Raw genomic sequence first — 20,169 nt, 5'->3', positions numbered from 1 at the left:
GAAGCAAGAACTAGGGGTTCAATACATGTTCGATGCATGTGGACACTCGCTCCCATTAGAACATGAAATCCATGCGAAGAAAGGCATCTGCCCTTCCATTTCTTTAACACTGACGGACACATGGGGAAAAACTGCATGTTCAGGAAATGCTGAGAAACAAGCCCCAGACAGGAAATGCAGAGCAAGGCCTTTAGGCCCACCCTGTGCTTCCCGCAGAGCTCTGACTTCTCAGCTCAGAATGTACCAGCTGCCCCCACTGTGTGCAGCCTCCAGGCCCACGATCATTGCAGAGAACAGACTCCAGCCCTGCAAGCGGGCTCCAGATCCCCGATCCACTACAGCAGGTGGCGCCACAGAGGCCTGCACCATGGACTTGGGCCTAAAAAATGGCTCCAACGCACCCAGCTGGTTCCAAATATAAACCCCCACCCGCAACCCTCCCTCCGTCCTTCTATCCTTTAGCCCACTACTACCTGACCTACTCATAGGGTTCCGGGGTTTCAGGACTACAAGAGGGCCTGTACAATGCCTGCCTACCTCCCTCCCTCTCCTCTTGGTCCATAGGTCAGGACCTGAGGCTCACAGAGGGGAAACGCTGCTGACGACAAAGCTGGGGACCAGGATCCAAGCCTCCATACTTCTGGTCCAAGTGACTTCTGCAATGGACATTAAAAATCCCCTTATTCTGACGGGGTGTGAGGTTTGAAGTGGGAAGACAGCTACAGTGCACCGAGGCTTTTAAATGACAGAGCACCTTGTTAATAAGACGAATAAGGTGAAGTGTGCGTGGGGTGGGGGATGTGTGCGTGTGTTTTCCAATATAAGCCCATCATGACTGGAAGATACCTGTTCTCCCTGTAACAAAAGGTGGCCCTCAATTAGACTTGGTAATACAAATGGACACCTCACAACTCCCCCACAGAGCACCAAGGACCTCTGTTTCTTTGGTTATCTGGAGAACAGGGAAGGGAAGGGAAGGGAAGGGAAGGGAAGGGAAGGGAAGATCAGAAATCCCAGGCTGGAGAGCTGGGGAGGAGGCAGCTGCTGATACCCTGAAGTTCCTAGTTCCCCACCCCTGCGGACTAGGCTGGCATCACAGTCCCCCTCCAACCTGGCATCTTCAACCTCAGAGCAAGAGGCAGGAAAAGCGGCCTCGGAGACTTGGGCCACGGGAGCAGCTGAACTCAAATCCTGCTGAAGCAGAGCGGGGTGGTGATCGCAGACCATCTGGAAACAGGTAAGAGGTAGAGACCTTATCCATATGAAAGGGGGGAGTGACCCTGCTTAGAGAAGAGCCACACGTTGGCGGTAGGCAGAGTGCCGTGCCCTCGGGAACCAGAGGCCATGGTTTGAGTTTCGGGAAGCCAGACAAGTCTGCCTGGTTTTCCGGGGATTGGCTCGGTCAAGCTGGTGCAGAGGAGGATGCCTGGGCTTCCCTTCCCTGAGGCGGCTAGTGAGTCACCCTAGAAGCAAGACAAGTTCTGACGTTTCATTCAAAGGGGGCAATAAATCAGCATCCATCCCTTATTGTTTCGTTACAGGACTGTGTCCTCTAAACAGCACAGCTTCTTGAACATTCGGGTTCCGGTGGGAGTCTCTGGCAGCCTTCTTAGATCTCTGCCCACATTTGCTTTGGACTCCTGTCTGCCAAGCGGGGGAGTGGGGGTGGGGGGAGAGGTGGAGGAGGTGGAGGAGGAAAGGTCAAGTACAATAGCAGCATGGAGGGGTACAGAAGGAAATATAGGGATCAGGTAATCTTCCAGGGGCAAAGCAGCATTTTAACTGGAAAACACTCAGACATCGTACCCTTGTACAAGCTGATGAATGTGCAACCCTAGGTAGGGCCTTTCCTCTCAGGCTATCTCTTACCTGTAAATGAGTTAGTTATGACATGCCTGCTCCGAAATCTCTTCTAGCTCTGACCCCACGTAACTCATTGTACTCCCGGTACAAGCTCCCCTTGCACCAGCAACCCCCCCCCCCAAGGCCTGCACCCAGCACACAGCATAGGCATAGCAGACACTGAAGGTCTATGGAACAGAACGGACGGCATCATCCTGCGAGCACTGCACCTTGAGCCTTGCCCTCGGGAATACATCTGCAGACACTGTCGGGAAGTAAGTAGACAAACCAATGAGCACAGCTATGTTAGGGCTGATTTGACAACAGTCAATCCAGATGGCTCACCATCTGACAATGTGAGAACAATCGAGGTGAGGCATGGTAACTGAAAGCCCTGAGAGATGCTACTCTGGAGGAAGTTAAACTGTCCTGGAAGTCCCAGGCCTGTGATGTCTTTTCTCCCAGATGAATCAAAAAACAACTGCGGGAAGAATGAAAGCCTTGTAATAACTCAATGCTTGATTTCGTCGCTTAGAGTCAATGTGAGTTTGAACTAAACTTTCCTTCACCTGGTTGCATTCTAGAAAGGCATTTTTCTCACCTTTGCAGGTACTTCCATTAGAAGATAGGAGGTACACTCTATAGCAAGGCTTCTCAGACTTGAACGCATATGCAATTCCCCTGGGGACTTTGTTAAACTCAGATCCTGATCTGTAGGTTTGGGACGGGGCCTGAATTCAGCATTTGTGATAAGCTCCCAGCGATGCCAATGCTGTGGGTCAGACGACCACACTGTGACGTGAGGAGCAAGGTCCAAGGGCTATGGTTTTCAAACTCCAGCTGCATACTGGAACCTCTTGCGGAGCTTTACAAAGGAGGAGCTCCCCCAAGCCATAGATATTTTCATTTAATTGGCATGAGTACCTGGGCACCAAGATTTTTTTAAGCTCCCTGGGTGAGTCTATTATGCAGAAAAATTTGGTACCTGACAAGCAGTCCCCTATTTCCCTCTCTCCGAAACAGGAATAAAAGCGCCTCCCTTTAATTACTTCAAAAGCGGTATTGTGAGGACCTGAAATAGAACGTGTACACAATCTATTCTCTTAGCAAGGAAATCAGCTTATGAAAAATACCCGGAGTTCCACTAGGACTCTAAGCCTGGCTCAGCTTCAACAAATCAGTCGGACTCTCGTCACTGGCTCAGTTCTATGACGGTTTCCAGTGGTCTCTTCAAGGCCACACCAGGGAATACTGAATATTTAATCACTCATTCTGCTGACAACAGGCTCAGGTTATCAACGCCAGCTTTGTGTATAACTGGCACCCTTTCCACCTCAGTCCCCTGACTGATCCAGGGAAGGTCTGGAAGACAACTAGCTCGTCCTCAGGCTTTGCCTTGAGTGCGTCTCTGGGAGCAACTGGGAAGACACAGAAAGGACCCTTCTGAACCATGCGGTATAAAGTAATTCCCAGAAAAACCAGACATACTCTGTGTTGTAAATACAAAAACAGATCCAGATAAACATCAGATTGAGATTATGGTACAGATTATTGTGGATTATTTACTTTCTGTTCTGTCAGGGGAGACAATAAAGACAAGACTCTAAGACCCCGTAACTTCTCTTTCATATTCTTCTGTGCAAACACCACAAACATTTTAGAAGTAATTATTTTCTTCTTGTACTCTTACAGTAAATTACAACCGGGTAAAGCATTAATAAGCAAATAATGGCCTATAACAAATGTACACATGACCCCGTTTGGAAATAATTCCTCCCATGTGTTATCTCCAGCAAAGAACAGTGCCTCTGGAGTCACGCGACCGTCGCTCAGAGATCCCTTTGCTTACCAGTGTAGTTTGCAGAGTAGTTGTTTGGGTCTAAAAACTTCTTAACCAGCTCACAATTAGACAAGATATGATTTGTGGTGATAACGTTGAGATAGTTCTGAAGACCTTTCTGCCTCTCAGCTATGAATTCACGATCCATGTTACCAATCAATTTTTTGGGAGGAAGAGGTAGACTGAGGCCTGCAATCTTTAATGAAAAGAGAAGTGTTATACTCCTGTCATCCCCACATAAGAAGCAGTATCAGAATCCTGAGGCACCACATTTCATTCAGATGTGGCCTAATTTCAGTGCTATGATAGAAATGTGAAAAACTGCAACTCAGAATTGATAAAATACTGTATTAAGTACAGCAACTTTAAAACTTAATTTTTTTTAAAAAACTTTTTCTATCAAACTTACATGAACATCATTTCGAGACAGTCTTTTTACTCTAAGCAGCCCCGTGACACGCCCCTCCCCAACCACCTCTGCCAACAGGTGACCTAGCCATTATCCACTCCCCAGAGACAGCCACATCCAATTCTCTTAGCTGATCTTTTTGGCACAGGGTTCATTATGAATTGATTTTCATTGTTAGGTATTAATCTATTAATTTCCCATTATGGATTAAATTCTCTTTCACAATCCTGATCTCACCCCACACGCAACTTATTCCTAATCCCTCCAATATAGTTATAATTTTTTTTAGTGCAAAATTCCTATTTACGTTAGGTGATATGCACCACTGAGCCAGAAAGCCATGCTTACAATTCCTTTTTATCAGCTGGTCTTTTTTGTTTGTTTTAGGTTTCTATTCAACTCCAAACTCCCCATCTAAGCATATTCTCAACACATTCAGATACAAAGATGCATCAGTTTTGTCTTCTTGAGGAGTGCCTGCTCCAAGCAGGACTGGTGGTCCCCACTCCTGCTGGGCTGGCATCCTGGGACATCACACTAGGGATGCTTTTGCCCTTCTTCTGACGAACCCCATTTCTCTATCCATACCTTCCTTTTTTGTAGAAGAATCCCTGATTTTTGGTGGGCATACCCTCCGTCAGCTTCCTAAAAAGGGAGCCAGGGAGGTCAATTTTGTGAAAAGTTGCATGTGTAAATGTCTTTATGCTACCCGCACACTACAGTGATAGGGAATCTTGATGTGGAATTCTAAGTTCGAAATATTTGTTCTTTCAGAATTTTTAAGAACTACTTTATTGTCTTCTAGCTTCCGGTGCTGCTGTAAGCAGTAGATTCTTGCTTCTGTTTTTGGGGTGTGTGTGTGTGTGTGTGTGTGTTTTCCTCCCTGGAAGCTTCTAGGGTCTTCTCCTTGACCCCCGTTTGTGAATTTCATGTGCCTCTCTGCAGGTCTATTTTCACCCTCTGTGCTTAGTATCCAGCCCTTTCTATCTGGAAATGAACATCCTTGCGTTCTTTGGTATTTTCTGGTATTAGGTCATTATTTCTTCCCCTCTGTGCCCTTTGCTTGCTTTTCCTGGGACTTATTCCAGTGCTGGGCCTTCTAGACTGGTGGTCTTCTATTCTCACCTTTTCTCTCTTATTTTCCACCTTTGTTAAACAATATTTTTCCCTACTGAAAAATTTTTCTGGGATAATTCCTTTATCATTCAGCTCTTCTAAAGAGTTTTCATTTCTACTATTATCTTTTTTTAATTTCTGAGTACTTTCTTTTCTTTAGTAGCATCTTGAATGTAATGCAATTTCTTATCTCTCTGAGACCATAAAAGATAATCTTTCTGAAGAGCCTGAAATGTTCCTCTTACTGCATATATTCTGCTTCCTGGAGGGTTTTTTTTTTTTTTCCTATTTGTTTTCATTGTTATCTTTTATGTTAGAAGTATTCCTTAGGGGGCGGTGCCTCAGTGGCTCAGTCAGTTAAGTGTCTGCTTTCGGTTCAGGTCATGATCTCAGGGTCCTGGGATGGAGCCCTGGGTCAGACTCCCTGCTCAGCAGGGAGTCTACCTGTCCCTCTCCCTTTCCCTCTGTCCCCTTGTCTCTCTCTCAAATAAATAAATAAATCTTTTTTTAAAAAAAAAGTGTTCCTTAGAAATCTGGCGATGCTGGGACAACAAAAGCCAACTTAGAAGTGCTCGGTGAGTGGCCGGGGCCTATCTGCTGTGGGTTTTATTTTAGCACAGGACTTGACTCAGCTATTTCATTGGGAAAACCTGTAATCTCAGCATCTTTAGCTCTTTCCTCTTAAACTGGGCAGATCCCCCTCCCCCCCAATCTTCCAATCCCCTGCCTGAAGGGTATAGGTCTGACTACCAATATTCCGGGAGCTAAAAGGAAGAAGGTTTGCAGAAGGGGGCAAAGGTGGGGGTGAGAGCCAGTGCTCACACGTATTATGTAATTCCTGCATTCCCCAGTCCAAAGACTGGTCTCCCCTCTCCAGAGAATAAACTTCCAGAAGGGCAGGCATAAGTTGCTAGATGGGGGAAGATCTGGGGATCTGACTGCTTCTTAAACGTACTCTCAACTCCTGATTTCAGCTTGACCTTGCCCCACACTGGAAGCAGCACTTTGCGCTAAACCTTTTGGAGGTTCTGTACTGTAAAACAGGACCCAATGGGGTTATCCATCCCCCCTCCCCGCCCAGCTCAGAATTCTGCCCTCCTATATCTCCTTAATTGGTTAGCTCTCATCCACTGGATTTGCAGCTTCAAATGTTTTGTTGTGATTTTTATCTTTTCCTATTCTACTTGTCCTTCAGGGTGTGTGTGTGTGTGTGTGTGTGTGTGTAAAGATCAACTTACTGCTGTTGTAGAGTGGCTTCAGGAGGAAGGAAAAGTAAATGCAGGTGGCTCAGCTTGTCATTTTCCAGATCACTTAAAACTTTGTGAGTCTATTTTTTAAACTTGAAAAACAAAAGCATCAGGGATGCCTGGGTGGCCTCAGTGGGTTAAGCTGCCTTCAGTTCAGGTCAGGATCCCAGGGTCCTGGGGTCAAGTCCCACATTGGGCTCCTTGCTCATTGGGGAACCTGCTTCTGCCTCTGCCTTCTACTCCCCTTGCTTGTGCATGCTTGCGCACGCTCTCTCTCTCAAATAAATATTTTTTTAAAAAAAGCATCAGAATGGCATCTTAATTTAATGAGCAAAATCACTTTCAAAGAGCAGTTGTACTCTACACTTAAAATGCTTAGATTAGAACAGGCAAGTGACATGCATACTGATTGAAGGGATCATCTTAAGAGAAGGGCATCTTTAATTCAGGAAAGGATGTAATCTAAACCACCCATGTGGGCAAACCGAACTTAGCCTGTTCCACTCTGTATTTTTCAAACAACAGTGAAGACCTTGAACTCAACATTGGACATGATGAAAGGCTGGCTGACAATCCTAAATTGCCTATTTCTCCAGCATAATTTTTAAAATGTGTCCGAGCATACTTAGAATGAATTTTCTATCATGGCATAATACACTGCCAGGTAAGACACATAAATTTCAGGTCATTTTCCTCATTCATACAATTAGGCCTTACCTAATAGCAGTTTCCTTATTAATTAAACAAAAAGCATACTTCAGAAGAAAGCACATCACTCAGCTAGTACACATCCAGTGGAATCACTTTATTACTATTATTATTATTATTATTCCAGAGCACTGAGTATTAGAGTAATCAAAGGTACTACTAAAAACACAACTGATATTTCTTTTAAAAATCCTTTTATTGGGGCATCTGGGTGGCTTAATCCATTAAGTGTCTGCCTTGGGCTCGGGTCATGATCCCAGAGTCCTGGGATCGATCCCCACATCAGGCTCCCTCTCCCCATCCCCACCCCCCTGCCCGCCATGCGCATGCTCGCTCTCTCAAATAATTTTATTTTTTTAAGATTTATTTATTTATTTGAGAAAGAGAGAGAGCACAGAGGGAGGGAGAGGGAGAAGCAGACCCCTGCTGAGCAGGGAGCCTGACAAAGGGCTCCATCCCAGGACCCTGGGATCATGACCTGAGCCTGAGGCAGATGTTTAACCAACTGAGCCACCCCGTGCCACTAAATAAAATCTTTAAAAAAAAAAAAAAACCCTAAAAGATAAAAATTATTTTACTAAGTTGCAGAATATAATCTCATTTGTGTGTGTGTGTGTGTGTGTGTGTGTGTGTGTGTTTAAGCCCATGGCTGTGGTTATATATGCAACAAAAAATGTCTAAAAGGACTCATACTACCTCCTTGAGAACAGCTAACTCTGGGAGCAGGATCAAGTCCTGCATGGGGCTCCCTGTTCAGCAGAGAACCTGCTTCTCCCTCTGCCTGCCTCTCCCTCTGCTTGTGCTCTCTCTCTCTCTCACAAATAGATGAATAAAATCTTTAATAAATAAATAAATAAATAAATTTTCTATACTATGAAATGTTTACATTTCTCATTTACTAATTTTTTCAATTAAAGAAAAGAACAATTCATGCTTATCAAACTGATCATGTACACAGCAAGGATCCTTAAAAATTACCATGAATCAACACAGTCGGTTAAGTGTCCAACTCTTGGGGGGCGCCTGGGTGGCTCAGTCAGTTAAGTGTCTGACTTTGGCTCAGGTCATGATCTCAGGGTCCTGGGATCAAGCTCTGAATTGGGCTCCTTCCTCAGCAGACAGTCTGCTTGTCCTCTTCCTCTGACTCTGTCTCTTCCCCTCCCCTTGTGCTCTCTCTCTCTCAAATAAATGAATAAAATCTTTAAAAAAGTGTCCAATTCTTTGTATTGGCTCAGGTCGTGCTCTCAGTCCTGTGACTGAGCTCCACATCAGACTGTGCTCAGTGCAGAGTCTGCTTGAGATTTTCTTTCCCTGTCCCTCTGTCCCTCCCCCTATGCTCTAAAATAAATAAATCTTAAAAAAAAATACACATGAAGGAGGGCACGTATTGCATGGAGCATTGGGTGTCATACGCAAACAATGAATCATGGAACACTACATCAAAAACTAAACGTGTACTGTATAGTGACTAACATATCATAATAAAAAATACATATATATGTGTGTGTGCGTGTGTATATATGTATATGTGTGTGTATATATATATGTATATGTGTGTATATATATACACATATATATAGAATTACCATGTACCAACGTCAGCACATTTGCCTGCACTACCTGTCTGACAGCAGACCCAGATGAATCCCACATGACTCAGAATGTAAAGTCACATCTACATCATCGGATTCAAACCCCCAAAACCCCAAAAGGGCTATTTTTCATTCATGGTGAGGATATGAAAATGAGATTGATAAGGTATTTGTTTTGAACTTTGTGGCCTCCAAGCTTCCACCAACCTATTTGTTCAAGCTTCATTTCACTTTAGGAAAATGTATTGATCTGCCCAGACATCCCATCAGCTCTTCCAAATCATCAGGTGAAACAAAGTGTTCTTTGCCAACAGCTGCAATTATAGCATCTCTGCTATGCCAGTCAGCTAGACAGACGGGAGGTTGTTTCCTGCTCTGCCTTAAGATCTCACAATAAATACTTCTACAAGTATTACTAGTATGTAATATGTGTGTTATTTTAAAATCTTGCCTTTCAAAAAAGATTAGCATTCGAGCGACACTTACTTCCTCTTTTAGCTTTCTCCCAGAATTTCTAAAATGTTTGCCAATTATAGAATATAAAATTTAGAAGTCCAATGACTCATTAGGAGGGAGGGAAAGAGAATATTAGCACAGAGAGCCATCAAGTCTCTATGCAATAACTCCCTAGACACCTCTACATTGATGCTTCAAGCCATGACACCTCACCATCCCATTTTCGAGAGCTTTCCCCTTTAATATGCCCTATGAATTCCCTTCCTGAGTTCCTTATATACAGGAAAGAGAACAAGAAAGCCAGTGGAGAAGTCCCCAAACACCCATCCATAACACCTGTAGAGTGATAAGGCGAAGGGGAATAATCACCAAAGTGAGGTCTAGAGCCCATAATCTGACCCGCTAGTAGAGGCCTCTAAATGACATGACAAACTATATTGCAGTTTCAAGAAAACTAGCTCTGTCTGGAGGAGGAACCTTCAAACTCTGAATCCGTTAATCTTTCATTTTCATGATCAGATCTCAGTGGTCTACCAATTGCCTTCAACCTTATTCCAGTGAGTATTCTAGGGAGTTCTGAGCTCTCAACAGACCCTTAATTTGTCCCAATATCCCCCCAGTGTACAGCAGAGTCTCTCCTGTGTCAATGGAGGGCAATAAAACTCAAATCACAAAGCATCTGTGCTACAAGAGACCTGAGAAGTCATCTGGTTCAACCCCTTGTTTCAGAAGGAAAGTGAGGATGGGGAGGGAAAATAAATGGCCCAAGGTCTCTCTGGTGTAAGGGGCAGAGTCTGGGCTCCTTCCCAACCTGAGCATTCCCAGCTCAGTCCCTATCATTTCAGCTCCTGCTCCTTTCTTTTGTTTTGTTGTATGTGATCTCCCTAGATGGTTACTGATTTGATGTTGCCTTTAAAACAAGGTAGTGATTCGGGATGCCTGGGTGGCTCGCCTGGGTGGCTCAGTCGGTTGGGCACTGACTCTTGGTTTCGGCTCAGGTCATGATCTCAGGGTCATGGGATCAAGCCCTGCCTGGCGGGCTCCCCACTCAGCAGGGAGTCTGCTTATCCCCCTCTCTCTGCACATCATCCTCCTCACATGCACCCCCCAAAAAATAAATAAATAAAAATCTTTAAAATAAGGTAGTGATTCTTCTTTACCACAAAATATGCTCATTATAGAAAGTTATGAAAATGTACCTTTCTTTTTCTATTTCTTTGCTTACATAGCTTTTATCTGTTTGTTTATAGAGAACTTGGAAAGTACAAAACAGTATAAAGAGCCAGAAAAAAAAACACATAAAACCCATAATCCTGCCACCTGGGGATCACCATTGTTAAAAGTTTGGCATATTTCCCTCCAATCCTTTTTTCTAAACAGTTCATGTAATTATATTACATTGCATGTATAATTTTACATCCTGCTTTTTTTTTTTCACTTTGGCATCTTTCCTATTGGAGTCAGACAACTCTGCATATGTGTATTATATTTCTCTTTCTTCAGTGGGAATTCATTTACCCATCAGAAAGGGTAATCAGACACTGAAAAGCATGGTCACAGTTTTATTCTGTGGTTTTTAGAGTCTTTTTGGTCTGTTTTACGGAGGTTGTTTTGAAATTATTTTCTTGCCAAAAAGCTGTATGTACTTTCTTCTGTTTGTTTACTTGGATCTAGAAAAACCTCCCACTGAAATGATGTCTGGCCATATCCTGCCTAGCATAAGCCAACATCAATACACGTGGATATTTGCATTTGAAATAAAATGCACACTGAAAGTGCCTGTTTTAAAAGGGAAAATTACACTGAAGCAAAAATAAAATTCTATTATATTAAAAAGGCCATAATTGAATAGAGATTCAACCTTACATCCCCTAACCAAGAACAAATAGGAGCTAAAACCCTCAGCTCCTCCCCCCCCACCCATTCTTGAGGGCTGGGCCTAGACAATTTCAATTTCAGAAACCTTCCTCCCATGAGTCTTACTCAGTCCTGGCTGAAAGACACTGTACAGAGATAGCTGGGCAAAGATTCACTTGTGCATCAACGTGAAAACACACAGTAGGCTCAATGTTAACTCCCAAATGCTCACGCCATTGTGGAAATGCTGCCTGGAAACGTCTGGAGAGACTTGTGGAGAAAATCCACTGCTGGAATGAACTACACATTGGTGCCTTATCCACAATGTCATCACAGACAAAGCTTTTGTCTAAGTGGAAAGAATATGCCATAAAAATCCATAAATGAAACCAATTAAACCCATCAATGAGAAGAATTTGATCTCTGCCAATATTTTATCTGGAGATTTAAATTGGTCATACTACAATTAAAATTTAAAAAGCCAACATTTGTCAAATGCACGACCATCTGTCAATTACATAAAGGTCTGCAGACACTCAAGCCAATTCTATCAGAGGGCAAGTTAGGCATTCATGTTTTCAGCAGGGTTGTACATAATGTTATAGTTTGGACTCTACATATGCTGTTTTCCAAAGCCTGATCAATAACCATGGCCTTCTAAAAGAAAGGAAGCATGTTGCTCGCTCTCAGCCAGCAGTCCTCCTGACCTTTGTGGACAGGACCAGAGGTCACTCGGAATAGGTAATAAGTGATGGCCAGCTCACCAATGAAAAGGGAGCAGTGCTTCACCTCCTGGCTGAACTGGTCACAAGCCAAGCGCTCTGGCTCAGGTTTTACGTTACCAATCAAACCTGAGATGTGACCCAAGCCCAGCGGTCTGCAGTACCCATGGCACTTGAAGACCAATCTGCTGAATGGAGACGTGGGAGCTATTGCCAGTACTTCCCATGGTGCTAAAGCCCCTCTAGGACGCTTCCATTGTGACCAGCACAACTATTTCCAGAAAAAGACGCTGCAGCTCACCCCTCTTTCCGTTATGGCCACCAAGTTAGGAACATTTAAATCAAAGGGATTTAGAAATAGGTATTTAAGAGAAAAAAGTTACACTGAAAAATGATGTCTCTAGTTACTTCTGAGTATTGATCTGCAGCCTAGCTCAGTGGTGAGAGTCTGAGCTCTAAGTGAACGGCTCCAGCAACCCAGCTAGTCATTCGTCATCTGTGCAAAGGAGATGATACACAGCACCCCATGACTGTGCGAAGGAGGCAGTCTCGCACAAAGGTACTCACTTGCAAGGTGACTATTATAAATGACATGTTTGTTCCCAAAAGTTTATTTTTAGAGCCACGTATCAGCTGTTTATATTATAAGTCTATCTCTTCCACCAGGAAAATCTGCTAATTTTTTGTTCCTGATATTGCTGTTTCAAACCAGCATCTAGGACACCCCAGGCAATGACCGTGTGTCATTAGTGTTTCCAAATATTTACCTGCAAGCTGTTGTTCAGTAAATCAAAGTCACTGTATCTCCTCACGATCTGTAAGACAAGACGGTGGTGTTTTCATTCGCCAAAGACCATCTCTTTTCATTTCCTTATTTAATATTTATTGGCATTCTAGGGCTGAGGCACTTGAACTAAGGGTAGTAGGGCTTATAGCTGGTGCTTAACTTGCTTAACTGGACAGGCCCAGAAAACAGACCTAACAGTGCCCAGAGCTGGCTGGGCCATGGGAAACTGATTAACACCAGTCAAACACACAAGAAGCCAATAGGTAATAGAGAATGATGATGTATTTGTTTTTAGGGTGAACGGCCCTTTAAATATCTTTCTCATTAACCAGGCACCTGGAAAGATTAATTAATGATTTACCCAGGGGGAAAAAAAAAAGTTTTACTGAACATGAAATCAAAGTAAAAGGAACTGGACAGCTCTGAGGCCCTTTCATCCTTGCCCTGATGAAAATGTTCCCCAGTGGAAAGCCTACTGTTCTAGAGACAGGACTGTACCTGCAGGCAGAGAGGCCACACCTCTCCGGCTTTCCCCGTGCTTCCCCTCTTGGCAGACAGTCTACTTTGCATTGTCTATACACTCTGTCTTAGTTATGCTGATGCCACTGATTAGGCCAGAGTCAAATTCCACTAGTTCTTCAGGCTCTGGGCAAGGAAATTATTTTGCTTTTGAACGGTTTGACTTCAACCTTATTGATGACTCTCAGAAGTTAGTGAGCAGAATTACCTCCCAATCTTCTAGGACTCTGCCCTCAGAGAATCTCCTACAGTAGGTCCACTGTGGGGCCCAAGAGTCCACATTTTTGTTAAGTATCCTGGGGATTCTAATACATTGTATCTGGAAAACTACACCAAGGACTGATTCCTCTGGCAGGACAATGCTGCTGCCCTGCTTGTCAATTATACATTAAAGAGTTAAACGTAAGGCCATCCTTCCTAAGTGCAAAGGAGCAAAAGGTAGCACAGTGGTTAATCACAGAGAACATACAGATTCCAAGCCTGCTCTCATCACTGATTTGTGTGACCGTGGCCTAGTTACTTACCCCTTCAATGTAAAATGGGGAGCTCCAATCATGCAGAACTGTTTTTAAAGGGTTAAATGAATTAATATGCCTGAACCAGTGCCTGACCGCAAATGCTCAATAGATGTTCAATAGTGTAACCGTTCACACAAAAAGCAGTTTGAAATTCCAGGCAAAGAAAAGACCTAGTGTGGGCCACTGTGGTCCAAGACTGCTTAAGGTGAGAGGTAGGATTCAAGCCTGAAGGACAAGGTAGGAATGTTTTGTAGTGCAGACGGGGAGGGTAATTATAATTACGAAGGCAAGAAAGACATGGCCACCCTCTGCAAGCCAACTGACATAGGAAGCACCTCTGGATGCAAGTAAGTTTTTTCTCTCTGAGGCCACCACTGAGGAGCACAGACCCTAGGGCCGTAAGGTGACCCTCACCTACAGCTGGGGGGTTGGGGGGGGGGCTGGCACTAGCATTTGCCTGTGAGTGGACTGGGGAGTCCATGAAATGCACAGGTTCCGAGCTGTACAATATCCAGGGTCCCGCCTAGCCTTTCCACCCAATGGACTTGACTGTCCCCATCTACGCCATGGCTGCAGGGGAGGAGGTACGAATTACTAAGAACAAAACAAGTAATCTGCCTACTGCCTAAGTATCCTACTCTGGGTTAAACTAGAGAACAAATTCCTAGATACTCTCTGTGGCAACATCATACCCAAATTAAACCAAACAAATGGGAACAGAAAAGCTTTGGAAATAAATATCTTAAAGCCTAAGGTTTATATCTAAAAGAAACAGGATTCATATTTATGCATATTTTGGTTTTTCTACATTTTTGGATGTCCCCGAGTCAGAATTTTATTTAAACCCTTAGACATTTCTATAGCGACAAAAAAAATGCTTACCTGCCAGCTGTTTTCTACAGAAATTCCTCTTTGCACCCGAATGATATATTCCTAAAAAAGAGGGGGGAAAGAGAATCAAAAACTAAGTGAAAATATCACATAAATTAGACTTCAACGAAAAGTACTAGAGACAGAGAAGGATATTACATCAAGATAAAACCGTAATCTACCAGCAAGACAAAGCAATCCTAAATATGCATATACTAAACACCAGAGCTGTAAAATATGGGAGGCAAAAACTGATGGAACTGAAAGAAGAAATGGGCAAACCCATGGTTACAGCTGGAGACTTCCACACCCCTCTCTCAGCAACTGATAGAACAATTAGAGAACCAGGAAGGACACAGAAGAACTCAACAATACATCAACCAACAGATTTAATAAGCATTTTTGAACACTCCATCCAACAACAGAATACATATTCCTTTCAAGAGGATAAATAGATGGCAATAAGCACATGAAAAGATGTTCAACATTACCCGTCATCAAGCAAACGCATATGAAGACCACAAGATATTACTATACACCTACCACAATGACTAAAACAAACAAACAAAAAATAATACCAAATGAGGGCTAGAATACAGAGAAACTGGATCACACATATACTGCCAGTGGGGATGTAAAATGGTACAGTCACTCTGGAATACAGCTTAGCAGTTTCTTAAAAGATTAAACATGCAAGTATCATACAACCCAGCAATTGTACTCCTGGGCATTACCCCAGAGAAATGAGCATTTATGTTCACACAAAACTTGTACATGAATGTTCTTCGAATGTTTGTAGAAGCTTTATTAGTAACAGTCCAAATATTAGAAACAAGCCAGATATCCACTAACAGGTAAACAGTTAACCTTTGCTACATCCATATCATGGAACAGCACTCAGAAGTAAAAAGGAGGGGTGCCTGGGTGGCTCAGATGGTTGAGCATCTGCCTTCAGCTCGAGTCATGATCCCAGGGGCCTGGGATCTAGCTTCAGGCTCCCTGCTCAGCGGGGAGCCCTTCTCCCTCTCCCTCTACTGTTCCCCTGCTTGTGCTCTCTCGCTCTGTGAAATAAATAAATAAATAAAATCTTTAAAAACAAAACAAAAAGGAATAAACTACTAGTTCACACAACAACTTGGATGAATCTCCAGTTATGCTGAGTGAAAAAGCCAATCCCAAAAGAGTACAAACTATATGACTCCATTTATATAACATTCATGAAATGACAAAATGATAGATATGGAGAACAAATTAGTGGTTGTAAGAGTTAAGTCTGGAGTAATAGGGTGTGGGGGGGAAGAGAAGCAGGTGTGGCTATAGAAAGGCAGAGTGAGGTGCTGTGCTTTGAATGTGCCCCCTCCAAAATTCATGCTGAATACTAACCCCCAAAGACAATGGTATTAGGAGGTAGGACCTGTGGGAAGGTCATGGGAGTGAAACCCTCATGAATGGGATTAGTGCCAAATAAAGGAGGTTCTAGAAGGTTGCCTTGCCCCTTCCACCACGAGGACACTTTGAGAAGGTACCAGGTATGAACCAGGAAGAGGACCGTCCCCAGAAGGCAACCATGCTGCCACCCCGATCTCAGACTTTCAGCATCTGGAACTGTGAAAAATAAATTTCTGCAGTGCATAAGCCGTCCACAGCAGCCTAAACAGACCATGACATGCGGGATGCTTGGATTGATGGGGATGTTCTGTATCTTGACTGTATCAATGTCAATGTACTGGTTGTGATACCGTACTACAGTTTTACAAGACAGCACCACTGAAACAGACTGGGTAATGGACATATGGGATCTCTCTGCATTCTTTCTTACAACTGCATGTAAATCTATAATTACCTAAAATAAAAAGTTTAAACTTAGGCATTCAAAACAAGCAGTGGTAGCAATCAGAAGATGAAGGTCCATTTTCAGTAGTCAGTTTGCATTCTATATGCATCATCAGCTAGAGAAGGCCATGGTTAAGAAAATAAGTGAAAAGGTAGAATAGAGAGGCAATGATGGCATTTTCCAGAGAAACTAAATCCAATGACCCCCCCCACCCGCCTGATCATTAACATCTCTCTGCTCCTAAGGAGGAGGGAGAGGAGAGGGTGTTAAAAATACACATTCTCAGGCTTTGCACCAGACATGCTGAATTAGAATCTCTAGGATAGAACCCTAGGAATTAGACGTGTCAACAGCTTCCCCAGGTAATTCTTACTAACAAGTAAGCAGGAAACACAGACCTAGTCCAGCCTTCTGTCTATATACACAGGGAGTCATGATGAAGGTATAGATGAAATCATAAAGAATGCTGACATTCTTTCCTCAAATGCTCAGAACTGTTTTAATATCTTTGGATGGTATGATTTAGGCATTACCAACAGTCACTCCTCAAAAAATGCTTATCAATACAGTATTCAACAAATCCTTTCTACTGAATTCTCATTTAAATAGGTGATTTAGGGAGCCTGGGTGGCTCAGTCGTTGGGCGTCTGCCTTCGGCCCAAGGCGTGATCCCGGAGTCCTGGGATCGAGTCCCACATCAGGCTCCTCCGCTGGGAGCCTGCTTCTTCCTCTCCCACTCCCCCTGCTTGTGTTCCTTCTCTCGCTGGCTGTCTCTCTCTCTGTCAAATAAATAAATAAAATCTTTAAAAAAAAAAAAGTTAATAAATAAATAAATAAATAAATAAATAGGTGATTTAGAAAACAAAGCCAAATGAGCATTGTTAACCTGGTGACTGGATTTTAAAATAGATCTTACTGTGCTATCATTCATTTACATTCTGTTTATTTAAGAAAGGTTGATAAAGTTCTCATAGCAGGAATTTCGCCTCTTCAGGAATATGTTAAGGATGGTAATTCAATAATATCCACTCAATTATGAGTGAATCAGCTGTGTACCTGGCACTATGCTTAGCTGGGTTCATGTGAGGTTATAAAATAAATATTTTAAGACTGATTTGCAGGGGCGCCTCGGTGGCTCAGTCCTTAAGCGGCTGCCTTTGGCTCAGGGCGTGATCCCGGCGTTCTGGGATCGAGCCCCACATCGGGCTCCTCTGCTGGGAGCCTGCTTCTTCCTCTCCCACTCCCCCTGCTTGTGTTCCCTCTCTCGCTGGCTGTCTCTCTTTCTGTCAAATAAATAAATAAAATCTTACAAAAAAAAAAAAAGACTGATTTGCGTAGTGTGGCAAATCTCTTAAGCAATATGCTAATGCAATTATTTCTGAATACATACAGATAAAATGCTGAAAACTTCTGACCTTCTTAAATTTGGGGGATCAATCCCTTAGGTTGGAAATTTCCTTTTTTCCAAGGTTGTCTTAGTGGCAAATTTTCTGGGCTTTTACATTCTTAGGGTCAAGCTGAAATTAGCACATATAATTGAGTACTTCCAAGCAACTACACATCGACGAGCTCTTCTGACCTCTAAAATTGGGGGGAAATGTTAATTCTCAAAAATCACTTCTAGCATCTATTATTTCACTGTGATTTCTCAGAGGAGTAATATTAATATTAAAAACTCCAGTTCAGTGTTGGGCACTTGGTAGGTACTGAGTAAACACCACTATCTTGCTTTACACACGTTGATTTTAGAGTTCAGACCTGTGCTTTACAACGATGTTGCTGCCAGTTGCAAACATCCACTAAAGCACCCATAACGTTCCAATCCCTGTACTTCATTCACGCTGGGGTGTAAGTCTGAACAAGAAAGGTACAGTCTGACTCCATTCCTTCCTCCTGTAGACACACAATTCATATTTTTTTAAAAAAACTTGTCTATAAACATGTGACCCTTGATCTCAGGGTCATGAGTTTGTGACCCACATTGAGGGTAGAGTTTCCTTAATAAAATTCAGAACTTCCTGAACATGCATTTGTGCCAGAATAGGTTATGTCTATACTATTCGGTCAACTGGCAAACATCCTCCATTATACTCCTTTACATATACTCTTTGCCCTTTATTTCTCTCCCCTCCCCCCAACTGACAGGAACAATTATGTGTTCTATTCTTCCATGTGCCTTCAGAGTTATCTGTACTCCAGGATCCCAGCACTATCAGGCTAACAGTCTCGCTAAGGTATTCCTGAAGCCTCTTCATTGATACCCTATAAAGTTGGCTATTATTGGGATTATGATTATTATACTGTCTTAAAAAAAAAAACCTTGTCTATAAAATGGCACACAGTAATGACTGGGAAAAGCATTGGCAGAGGGAAGCAGTAACCACAAGATAATGCCTGGGTCATGATGTCAGACTGTGATAGCCAAGACATCCTCATGAATGTCTGTGCCAAGACATTCTTTAAATTTAGGCCAGTGATTTCCAAAGAGGGTGATTCTGACCCAAATGACATTTAGGTCATTGTCTGGAGCCCTCGCTGGTTGTCACAGGGGATGGGGGAGTGCTACTGGCATCCAGTAGATAGAGGTCAGGTGCTGCTAAACACCTACAATGCACAGCACAGCTCCCACCCCCCCAACAAAGGACTACCTGGCACCCAATGTCATTAGTCATAAGGTTGAGAAACCCAGGTTCAGGTGCATAGATAAACCAGTCATCCCAATCCTTGGAGGCCTGGGTTACAGGGTGGTGCTGAGGGTTACCTCTGTCATCATCTGCCTATCTGCCCTTGGCCGTAGCCTACTGGTACCTCACAAACAACACCATTTGTAACACACTTGTGTCCACCTAGACTTTGCTTAGTTACTGGCAGCCTCAAAGTACCACCCATTGTGCAAAAACACATTGGGACCCATTAAGGCTTCACTGGTCCCCAAGTCCCATCTGCCATGTGGTAACAGATACCGAAAGACACTGGGGAATATAAGGTGACTTTGCTCGAAAAAAAATTTTTTAAAGTAAACTCTACCCCCAATGTGGGGCTCGAACTCACAACCCCAAGATCAAGAGATGCTCTACCGACTGAGCCAGCCAGGCGCCCCTGCTCAGAAATATTTTTATTCCAGTTCGAAAAGACAAGTTGGTCCCTAACTATAAAACATTTGAATCTTTTTAGTTTGCTTGATACCACCATCCCCTTGACCAAAAGGAAATACTTTCACCTCAGATCTCCAGTTTGTAAACTAAACAGCACAGCTGTTCACTGCTGGCAACCAGGCTGTAGCTCTTATTAAAGCAGAGAGGAGAGTGCCCTGGGGACTAGTAGAAACCCAACATTCGAAGTCAGGCCTCCTCCTGCCGAGCTGCAGTCAGCAGCCCAGAATCCTCCAGCGAATCATTCCCATCTTTACCACTGTCTCTGATGTGGAATGGAAACTGCAGTGTGTATCAAAGAGACAATAAACCACCAAGGCCCATCGGGCAACAAAGGGAGAGCTCAGAGCTCTGTAGTGCAGCCCTGAGTCACACAGATCTACGCCTGTCCCCAAATCCCGCCATCTGCTGCCACTTCCCCAAAGGGCCTTCTTCTTGCTCCTCCTCACCACACCACACCCTGTATCTTGGTGGGGCAGGGTGGCCACCCTGTCAAACCCTAGCATTTTGGCTAGTCAGTGTGGTCTGGTGCAGAAGTTCTTCAAACCGGAAAGGCACCAGGACCACGGAATTTCTGACTTAAGTGACGTTAGAGAAGAGAGAGAGGACAAAGTGAGCACTGATCCTGTGCCAGGAACTTTGCTAAGCCCTTTACTCAACACTGCTCTTTCAATTCTCACAGCTGCCCGGAGGGGAGATC

At 43.5% G+C, this 20,169-nt stretch overlaps 1 protein-coding gene across 5 annotated transcripts in view; it reads right to left on the bottom strand.

Annotated features, from left to right (window-relative positions):
- The window catches only part of PXK (PX domain containing serine/threonine kinase like), a 75,433-nt gene that overhangs the window by 34,011 nt on the left and 21,253 nt on the right, over positions 1 to 20,169 (bottom strand). For all 5 annotated transcript variants that reach the window (XM_044384979.3, XM_026501115.4, XM_026501116.4 and 2 more), the window contains exons 2-4: positions 14,496 to 14,546; positions 12,557 to 12,604; positions 3,692 to 3,878 (exon numbers count right to left, since the gene is read on the bottom strand). In XM_044384979.3, the coding sequence (XP_044240914.1) occupies positions 3,692 to 3,878; positions 12,557 to 12,604; positions 14,496 to 14,546 (286 nt within the window). The remainder of the gene's footprint in view (positions 1 to 3,691; positions 3,879 to 12,556; positions 12,605 to 14,495; positions 14,547 to 20,169) is intronic.

This window comes from Ursus arctos, unplaced genomic scaffold (genome assembly GCF_023065955.2).
Source record: "Ursus arctos isolate Adak ecotype North America unplaced genomic scaffold, UrsArc2.0 scaffold_14, whole genome shotgun sequence".
NCBI lineage: Eukaryota > Metazoa > Chordata > Mammalia > Carnivora > Ursidae > Ursus > Ursus arctos.
The sequence above is the reverse complement of the archived record's forward strand: the minus strand, read 5'-3'. Positions and strand labels throughout refer to the sequence as shown.